The sequence below is a fragment of the Melopsittacus undulatus genome, chromosome 2 (genome assembly GCF_012275295.1).
Source record: "Melopsittacus undulatus isolate bMelUnd1 chromosome 2, bMelUnd1.mat.Z, whole genome shotgun sequence".
Lineage (NCBI taxonomy): Eukaryota > Metazoa > Chordata > Aves > Psittaciformes > Psittaculidae > Melopsittacus > Melopsittacus undulatus.
Genome location: NC_047528.1, coordinates 16,707,763 through 16,718,526, shown reverse-complemented (window position 1 = coordinate 16,718,526; position 10,764 = coordinate 16,707,763). Strand labels below are relative to the sequence as shown.

The 10,764-nt window shown below is 45.5% G+C and overlaps 1 protein-coding gene across 1 annotated transcript in view; it reads left to right on the top strand.

Annotated features, from left to right (window-relative positions):
- The first annotated feature begins 10,455 nt into the window (after positions 1-10,455).
- The window catches only part of ARHGAP20 (Rho GTPase activating protein 20), a 63,873-nt gene continuing 63,564 nt past the window's right edge, over positions 10,456-10,764 (top strand). Inside the window, 1 exon segment of the mRNA XM_005149743.3 lies at positions 10,456-10,584. Within this exon segment, the coding sequence (XP_005149800.2) occupies positions 10,483-10,584 (102 nt within the window). The 5' untranslated portion in view covers positions 10,456-10,482.

The following is a 10,764-nucleotide window of genomic DNA, read 5'->3' as shown; positions in this document are numbered from 1 at the left end:
TATCCTGCCAATAGAAACTTTTGAACTAAAAAGAACAGGACAGCTCTTGCACTGATGTAATTCAGAGGGTTTCCACTGATAACACTGGAGGTGTGCAACCATACATCAATCTCCTTTCTGGCACCTTTCTGGTTCTGGCTTCTTTCTTGTCCTTTTCTTTCCTCCCTTCTGCTTCTTTATTGAACACGGTGCTACCCTAGAGTCTCCATTAACATCAGATTATAAATCCCTGCTAAAGAAATACAGCATCTGTCATATGAATGCAGAGGTGGAGGTTTCCTGGACCATTTTTGATGGGTTTGCATTCAGGTGGAGGAGAAGGAAAGTTAAGCTAGGACAAGCCTGGGCTGCTGACTATTTTGTGTATGAAATAACCTTTCTCTGACAGCTTTTTACTTTTCCCTATGGATCCAGTGAAGTAATTGTAAAATTATGGCATCCAAATAACACTGCAAATCATTAAATAAAGCACAAGGCCAGGATATGTTGTAGAATAAGTGGATAATGTAACAATAGTGTCAACTCAACCTTTTGAAACCAGCAGAATTGTTCTGAGGACATAAAAATATGTGCCATTATGTCATTACTGCAAAGCACCAAAAATCCTGCAAAAACTAGACTCTACATTTATACACATTTTCATTTCAGTTCTTTGAAATGCTTTTTTTTTGCTGCCTTGGTTACCAAGATTGGCCTGGTAAGCACATGACTTGGCCCAAACCCATAATTCACTCATTTTTCTTGACAGGCCTCTCCGGATCAACAGTTTCCACTGACCTGCAAGTCTTTGAGTCAACAGCAAATCTCTTCAGTGCAGAATTAAGCTGTGAACCTTGAACAGCAACAGAATCAACATGATAGTCCTGTGATTACTATTTCAGGTTTCATTTTAATAAATACCAGTGCTCTTCCTGACACTAATTTTAGCCTGGTTTTTGGGTTTTGGGGTGTTTTTTCTAGCTAAGTACATATCCCACAGCCAACAATGTTTTGACAACTGCAAATACATTAAATGTGAATGTGAAGCTGGTAGGGTTGGATGTTGTGCCGAGAAGATGGACCCAGGGCATCTAATAGTAATTATCCATGCTATATGTTTAATTTCGTTTCAGCCTGACATTAGCTTGTATCCCAATTACATTAAAATAATTGTAAGATGGTTTTGTATTCAAGATGTGTGCAAAGTACTGTAATGTGTGGTGATGTTATATTACTAATGCTACATGGTGGCCAGCTGTCTGGCCCCATGCTTGAGAGTCCTGCTAAGGGAAAGCCCCCGTGAAAACTATGTCATCTTAAGTGCAATATTTAAAAGCATCTGGGAAAAAAATGCCATGTTCCTTTAAGAAAGAATCATGACTTTCAATGAAGTCATTTGAACATGCCTCACATTAATTAGGATTTTTTTCCACACTCTACCTTGTAACAGTCATAATTAATGCATACATAATATTTATGTTGCTATATTTAGGCTGAGGGAACATCCATTTGTTCCTTTACCATGGTGATGCTGCTCCCTGCTCACTGGGGGAGTAGGCAAACCAGCACAGAGATGTCGTTTCCTCCCTGTCCAGGTCACCAACCCGTTGTGCAATATCTGTGATAGCAACCCGGCAAGCCCGTGATGCCCCTGCTGCCTCCATTCCCCTCTTGCTGCACATGGCACTCCCAAGTCAGCAGCACTGTGGCTGCCAACTCTGTGGTGTCAGCTCCATGCCTCCTCTGCTCCTGCAACTCCTTCCCACCCCTTCAGGTCCTCTTCTGCTGCCTCTCTGCCCAAAATCCTGTGCATTCACAGCAAAGAACTTTTTCACTCTTCCAGCATCCTGAATGAATTTTTTCTTTTTTTCCCAAAATATTATAACCTTTTTTTTTTTCAAATTATTTTTCTCCCTACTTTGTGATCTAAAAAAAAAGTTTATTTTTTAACAGAGTTTACGAAACAGTTTTTGTTTTGAAGGGTCTGGGAGTTTTGGCAGGGGTGCTGGAACTAGATGATCTTTAAGGTCCCTTGCCACCTAAACCATTCTATGATTTATGATTACAGCAACAAACCCTTTTTTTCTCAAGCTTGAATCCTAAAATAATTCAAGCCCACAATTATCCTACAGCTCAGGCTTCCATACAGATGCATGCACTTCAGTAGTGATCACCTTTCTGTTAATTTAAAAGCAATAACTATTTAGCTCTGCTTGATAACCAGGCCCATATCCTGCTGATTCAGGAGAAATGGTGGGTCACAGCTTTCATACTGAGAAATAAGCATGATAGAAATATCTGCTGGAATCTTACCTAAACTTAAACTATCCAAACAGCTTTATGTGTATTTTCTGGCTTCAACAGTCATAATGACACTTAGGGAATGCGAAACTAATATATCTCTCCTTGCTAAATGGCTTTCTGCATCACAGGAAAGAGCAAATGTTTTTTTAAAGTACTAAGGATGGAATGCCAACCTTCTTGTACCCCTCTCCATGGCTACACCTTTCTTCAGTTAACAAAAAAGCAGAGAAACATTTGGTTTGGAGATGGAGTGTGAACAGAAGAGAAACATGTGCATGTCGTCCTTACAAACAAAACATATCCTGCTTTGGAAATGATGATTTAGAAAGGAAATGTACCAAATGGAAAGAATTCAGAGAACAAGACTGGTTGGAGGACCAGGAATCATCAACTGCAAGGAAAAGCTAAAGGATTTGGTATTGTTTAGTCTAGAAAAGAGGACTGTGGGGACATAGTGTCCAAATATGTAGAAGGTAGCTTTAAGGCGGAAAGAATAAACTCTTTTCATATCCCTTGGGCTTAGGAGAAGTTGTCATAGGCTTAACTGAGGAGGAGGCAGTTTCAGTCAGGCATCAGGGCAAATAGTTCCCAGTTGTGGGGATGATGCAGAGGTAGGCTCACAAGGGAGGCCGCACATCCCAGTCATTTCTAAGTTACACAGGAGACCTTTAGGAAAGACCTAGGGTAAAGCTGTTTGATAAGAAGGTTAGATGATCTTCTGAGGTCCTTCCTAAACCTGCTTGTTGTGCTTACTGTGTTGGGGTCAGGAACAGTTTGGATACGTTCTGAAAACATTGCTTAATTAGGATGCTGGAAGTAGCACTTGAGAGGTCTCCTACAGGGGCCTCAGGTACTCCTCTGCCCCGCTCCTGCTGGACACCCCTTTCTGACACTTAAACCCTCTGCACTGCAGCACAAGCCAAACTCCATTTGGAGGTGGACAGTCCTCATTTTCCACATCCGCCAGAAGACCTAGGAATTTCAGCCCTTGTTGTACTGGGTTTGTGTGGCAAGGTTTTGATACTGGGGGGCTACAGGGGTGGCTTCTGTGAGAAGCTGCCAAAAGCTTCCCCTATGTCTGATAGCGCCAATACCAGCTGGCTCCAAGGAGGACTCACCACTGGTCAGCACTTAGCCCATCAGTGACAGCAGTAGCACCTCTGGATAACATAGGTAAGAAGGGGAAACAGTTACTACACAACAGCAGCTGGAGTGAGAAGTGAGAATATGTGGGAGCATCAGCTCTCCAGACATCAGGATCAGTGCAGAAGGATGGGAGGAGGTGTTCCAGGTGCCAGAGCAGAGATTCCCCTGCAGCCCATGGTGCAGCCCATGGTAAGACAGGCTGTGCCCCTGCAGCACATGGAGGTACACAGTGGAGGAAGGAGCGACAGAAACAATGGGTGATGAACTGACCTCAGCCGCCATTCTCCATCCCTCTGTTTTGCTGGGGGAAGCAGAGGGTGAGAGTTTGGGAGTAATGTTAAGCCCAGGAAGAAGGGAGGGGTGGGGGAAAGGTGTTTTAAGATTGGTTTTATTTCTCACTATCCTACGCTGATTTGTTTGGCAAATTTGATTTGAGAGCCTTGGGTGACATGATTTAGTGTGAGGTGTCCCTGCCCATGGCAGGGGGGCTGCAACTAGATGATCTTAAGCTCCTTTCCAACCCTAACTATTCTATAATTCTATTCTATGATTCTATGAAATCAAACTAACTTCCCCAAGTCAATTCTGTTTTGCCCATGATGGTAATTGCTGAGTAATCTCTCCCTATCCTTTTATCGATCCATGAACCTTTGGTCATATTTTCTCTCCCCTGTCCAGATGAGGAGGACAGTGACAGAGTGGCTTGGTGGGAACCTGGTGTCCAGCAAAGGTCAACCCACCTCACTCGTGTAACAGACCATTTAATCTGTAAGCCAGTAGTGGTGAGGGTGAGGTTAGAGGCTGAGACAGGCAGGAAAGGCAACTCCTTGCTATCTGGACTGCAGTGAAGTTTGGGCTCCGAGCCTCCTTGCCTTACAGAAGCTGAAGACGTGTACATCAGGTTATATCGTGTAATTCAACACTGTGTACAAGAAAAATAGGGCTGTTTCCTCTTGGATCCCCAGTCAGCAGGAGGATGTCTAGCTCAATTTTATTCATCTGAGTCAGTTTTGAAAGCATCCCAGTCTTGCAGTGAAAAATTTTGCAGCATGTTATGAAAGGACAACTAAAAGTCTTGCCCATCATTTTTTAAGTGTCTGCCATTCACAGCTTGTCAGTCCCACAAGCTATTAGGAAAATAGAGTTCTCTATGTTGAATGGAAAACAGTAAATCCAGGGAGGAATCAGAAGTACAGTACAATCCATCAGTATGTTAAAACCACAAACTGACAAAAAATACAACCCTCTGGGTTCTTAAACACACAGTAAAAACTGTCTAGGTTGTGAATCAGAGAGAGAAAGAGATGCCTGAAATTAATCCAGAGCGAGGATGATAATGTGGTAACTTTTATGGATGAGTGCATGTTACACTCGAAAGGGTCCCCTGTTCATGGGAGCTTCCTTTATGTTTCCTAAAGAGCCAATGTCAACAATTCACTTTCTGCTTGCAATAAATTTAAGTCCCATCAGCCATAAAACAAAGATGCTCTATTCTTACTGCAACCCAATAACTTCCCATTCTAGTTACTATAAACGTTCCTGCTATGAATGTATAATTCTCACTGGGCGCATATATGCCAACCTGACTCATGTTACCTAATTTATCACTCTGTGCCTCAACCCACTGAAATGGGAATTTGGCTGTCTACATGACCAATGCTTTTATGGAGCTCCAGGGAGTCTGTCAGCAACACCTGGCTATAATACAGAAAACAGTATAGGTTATTTATGACCTGTATGCTGATAACCATATGCTTCTCAACCCTGATTGTGGGTCAAGCATTTGAAAACTTCCCCTCATCAAATTTTAGGTGATAGGATGCATTTTCTCAAGAATATATTGATGAATAGAAACCAACCCCAGCAAAGAGCATCACTGTGAGTGCTGTGGACTGTGGGTGTTCCAAGAGTCATACAGTGTGGTGTGAACAGTGAGACTCAAAAAAGCTGAACCTTGTACTGAAAAGACATGTCCTGCATATAGCTGAACACTTACTAGATGCTTCTTAAAGTCAGCCTCCCTACTCCTAGCAGAACATGCATTTAGTATTCAGGATTACGCTGCAGATTCAGTTCTGTGTATTTCCATTACTACTAACCTAGCTGAAAGCAAAGTTAAATGGCTTCCAGGCACAAGTGCTCAGATTTAGTTCAGAAATGTTGCTCACAAAGGGGAAAAGATTAGGCCTTATCTTAAATGAAATGCTGTCCTTTCATGTATAATACTTAGCTGTTATGTGAGGTCCCTCATGGATGAATATCCAGTTACTGACTTTTAACTTTGCCTCACAATTTGAAATTGAAAGATTGATCTCTGGACAATGACTGTAAGAAAATCTTCAGTGCAGAGAAACCAAAAATAAACAGCCTTAGGAGCATATTAATGTGAACAAAAGAAATAATGCGTAAGAATCAGAAGTAAGATATAGGAAAAACAGGGAAAATGTGAATGGTCAGAAAATTTGAATGTCACTTGTGGGTGGTGTTGATAGCAGGCCATGTGCATGCTGAAGTTCTTATGCTAGCCATATTTGCTCACAAACATCATACTGGTTTAACTACAGTGATTATAAAATCAAGCTTAATTAAATCAAAGTGATGTTTGCATGCAGGAAGCATGCAGCCCTTCAAAGGCAAACTTCTCTTTGATGCGCTGGACTGAATTTCAAACGGCATATGTAATAAGGCTGAAAGAGATATTAAGAATTGGTAGGATCATTGGTAGGTTCCTATGTAAGGCTGGGTCATGAAAGTCTTCCCTCATATCTGGTCAGCAGGTGTGGCTGTGGGAGGATAGCTCTAGCTGGCCATAGCAGTAATACCATGTGGAGCACTCAATGATTAGACTCTCTGAGTAATGGCACTGTCCCCATTTCTACAGTAGAGTTGCCAGCTGCAGTCCCTCTTCAATGTGCACACTTGTCCCTGCTGCTGGGAATATGTCATGTGCTGCAGACTCAGACTCCACATTCGCATGGGGACACCCTGCATTTCTGGGATGGAGAGAGTGGGTAGACCTTTGTTTCTTTGACAAGCTTTGGCAGAACTACCCAAGTGAGGTGTTTCTGAGTACTTATGGAGTCTCTGAAGCAAAGCATGTGGCACAAAAGGCCCTGCAAACTTTAGAGTATGGGAAGCGACAGAAGGGGGGATATTTCCTGTTAATGTGAACCTATCTGCACAAAGCACAAATAATGCTACAGCCTGAAACCCAGAACATTTATGAATTCCAGCTACCAACTACTCACACAGTGTTTAACAATTTTATTAGCAAGCTGCTATCAAAAGGGCAGGGCTTGGTACCTGGGCTTTCTTCTGCCCAGAATCTCTGGGAGCATAGAGGATGCTCTCAGTTTACCACAACCTTTTTGGCAAGAAGCAGCAGCAAATATTGTGAAGATGAGCAATGAAGGATTCACACTGCAGGGTAAAACAACCTGCTGTTAGAGCTCCTGTGCAGAGTTCCAGCACCCATTCCATCCATCCTGTTCTCCTTGTCCAACCTTTCAGCTCAGCTTTTCTCCATTTGAGTAGCTCCAGTCTGTCCAGGATATTGCCCTATTTTTAGCTGCTAACAATACATGAGCAGCATGAGATTCTAGATTCTGTGTTATTAAACCAGAAAGTCATGCATCAGATCTCATTGAAATACACCTGCCTCTGGAGTTTCCAACTTGGATCTATTACATGGCTTTAACTGCATGAGGTACTTGTGAGGTTCATAAAATTAGTGTTCAGGCAAATGTACCCTTTTGGGGCAGATTTGGTAGAATCACATTTATTCAGTGCCAGTTAAGTACAGCTCACTCATTTCTAGCCTCACATAGTTCTCATATATGATGATTTTCTTGGAAGGGAATGTCTGCTAGTGTTAATGTGTTTGAAAATCTCATAAAAACTGAAAGTAGCTGCAGCCTGCATATCTAGCATTTGCTAACAGTTCACTTTGGGTTTCCCTAATGTGGCAGATTTACAGGGGTCACGTTTCCATCTGGATGGGTTTGACAATGAATAATTCTTCTGTCTTGTCCACAAAAGCAATTTTCCTACAACACCCATATATTTCTGTGTCCCTATCCCCACTCTGTCTCCCCAGTATTTTTCTTCACACAACACTGTGGCCAAGGCAACAGAAATAAAATCTTTTTATGAACATGGACGTTATTTTCTGAGCCTTGTACATCTTTTCTTAGGACAGAGCTTGTGCAGGATTTTAGATGGGGGTGATGATGGTGGAGTTTAAGGATGGTTTGGTGCAACTGTATTACCGTAGCTTTTCATTGTTCAGACCAATGTGGGTCAGAAGTACCAAGGCTGATATCAAAGACAGCATTGGTGTCATGAGAGGAAGCACACAGCAGGTATACTGTGGCTGGCTTTTGTCAGATGGGTGGCAGAGACCATGGTGGTTTGGGCAGCAGCAGCCCCATCCCTATGGCTGTCTCTTCACTAGCCCATGTGTGAGTTTCTGCATCCCTGGACTAGCAGTGAAGAAAAGCTGGTGGTTTTTCCATTGGGAATCTCTGCACAGCAGCAGGTAACAGTTGGGCAGAGGCAGCACAGGGAATACTGCACAGGCTACAATAGCATCCTGTCCCCAGCCTGCATCACACCACCAATTTTCAAAGGTCTCTCAAAATCCAAATTAAAGTCAGTAAACAAAGACCTGATTTGCCAGAAAGAAACTGTCAGTTAAGCCCTGAACAGTCCTTCAGGAAAACAAATGTTTCCCATTTCCCATTTTTGCCAGTTTTTTGTTAAGTGTGTTTATTTATTTTCACCCTTTGAGATTAACCACCGTGAGGCATGGGACCCGCTTGCTGACAGCACCACACCAGAGGTCTTTTTACAGGCAGGTTGCTCCAAACTGCCTCTGCACTGCTGCTGTACCCAACATGCTCCCTCCACAGCTCTGTCCATGCTGCAGTGAGGGGGTCGAGGCTTGCAAAGCCCTGCTGCCTTTGAGTCACTCCTGCCAAGTCACATTTCCAGTGTTAAACTTCCCATCCATGCTTCTGGCAGAGCAAGCAAAGGAAGGGCATGGGAAAGCACCAGAGAACTGCTGCAGCTACCAAAAATTTCATGGCTGTATGTGTTCTACTCAAAGGAGCCAGCTTCTCCAACCTTGCTCTGCAAATGCAAGATTTTAATCTATTTATCTCAGTGAGTAGGTGAAAGAGTCAGTATCCGGTGAAGAGTGTAGGAAATGTGCTCATGGTAGTAGATAAAAGAACACCTCTAAGCACGTGTGAGTGTTTTGGAACGCTTATGTAATGTTTCCTTTGCAAAACAAACATACACTTACAGCCCTGTTTCCAAAATGTCACCAGGAGTATCATCCCTTGCAAATGTTTCTGGGGAGGAGGTTACCATATATAGATATATATATTTTATATATATATGTGTGTATATATCTATCCTTGGCTATGAATAGACATTTTGTACTGTTTCTGCACTACCCTGATAGAACTTTTCTTAGCCCCCTCACAGAAGCTTGCAGACCTGCCTGGGGACAGCATCCCACCAGGCTGGGTGCTGTGCAGCAATCAGAGACATGCTTCCCTATCTTAATAGTTGTGGGCGTCATACCAGGGTAAGTTACAGCTCCGCTTTTGCTCCACATGCCACTAACCCCCTAGGGACCAGCACTATAGCGGAAGGAAGGGAAACAAGGACACAAGGGGATGGGAGCAGAGGGATGAGAGAACCTGCAAGAGCTTCGAGGACAAGGTCTGCATGGCACGCAGGGACGGTGCTCCCCAAGGCCCAGAGGCACAAAAATTAGCTGATAAAGAGGCTTCCAGAGACTCACACTTTAAAAGTTCAGAAGGCTTTTTTAAAAGGTGGTTTGCCTTACTCATGTATAGCCATCTGCCTATAAATCTAAATCATCATAGGGATGTAAAAACTCTTCCCACAGAAAGAAACTGGCAGATACAAAAAGCTGCATGAGAGATAGCTTTTTCTCCCTTTTCTGTGATCAACATGGGGAAAACGCACGTAGAGCCTGTGGCAGTTGGAAAAGCTGGACATAAAAATATGCCTCACAAAGTGTAGAAAAACAGGATTAGAATGAACCTCTTGGGTGATCAGGAGTAGCCCCTTGATGTCGCAGACACTGAATGAGGATATATGGTAACGCACAAACATGACAGTCATATCAAACCACCACCATTCATGGAGCTATGGCTGGTGGGGCTCTTCCAAAACATCCTCTTATTACGATCAGTACAATGCTCGGGACGTTTTCTTCCCTTCTCCAGCCAAGATTTATTTACAGCCTATTTACTCACATTTGCTCGAGCCAACACGATCCAGTAACTTGTGATTCTTCCTCCTCATTGTTCAAGGTTCTCTGGAGAACAGTGGCATCCCCTCAGCCTCTCTGCAACTGCCCAGCCAACTCAGACCATGTACTGCCATGGCTGCCGCTCTCTCATGCCAGGGACCCCTATACCTGCACTGGCACCCATCCCCCTGCTTGCCCCTCCCATGGGGACTATCACTTGGGAGGACTCTGGAGGGAATTACGTCTTCTGCTGGCCTGCCTGCTGCAGGGAGGAGGTGGGACAGGGTAACTCTGGGTACCGCAACACCCATTCCTGGGGCCATGCAGTAGTATCCAGCACCTGTACCCCCAGCACCTGTACCCTCAGCACCTGTACCCCCACCACCTGTACCCCCAGCACCGGGGCCCCCGCCACCCAGATCCTACCTCCCACACTTGTCACCGCCCGCCCGATGCCTACGCCAACCCCTGCAGCGCCCACAGGCGCGGGATCAGTTTACACGCCCCCACCCCAGCACAAGCGCACCCACCCCTCGCCCCTGCTAGGCTTCCACGCCCCGGCGCATGCGCATCAGGTCCTCCCTACCACACGGGTCTTCACGCAGCGCGGAGCGAACCTGCGGGGGGCGTGGTCTCAAGGGGGGGGCGTGGCCTCAAGGGGGCGTGTCCCGCGTGGGGCGTGTCGCGGCGCGCCCTGTCCATGGTGCGGGCTGTGGCGGCGGCGCGGGTGTCCCCGCGGCGGGAGCGCTGCGGCCCGGGGCTGCATGGACGTGATGTCCCCGCAACAGGAGCTCCTCGGCCCCAGCCGCTCGTCCTCCGTGAGCGGCGAGAGCAGGGGCTTCACCGCCGCCGCCGACAGCAAGAAGGTGAGGCCGCCCCCGAGAGACCGCCCGGGAAAGACCCCCCCCCCCCGGTCCCGAGCTCCGGTCCCAGAGCCCCCCACAGGTCACCCCTAGTCAGCGCGGCCTCATCGGCCCCGGTTCTGCGCCGCCGCTGTCGGGACAGGTGCGGCGGGAGCTGCCGCGGGAGCTGGGTGTCCGCGGGAA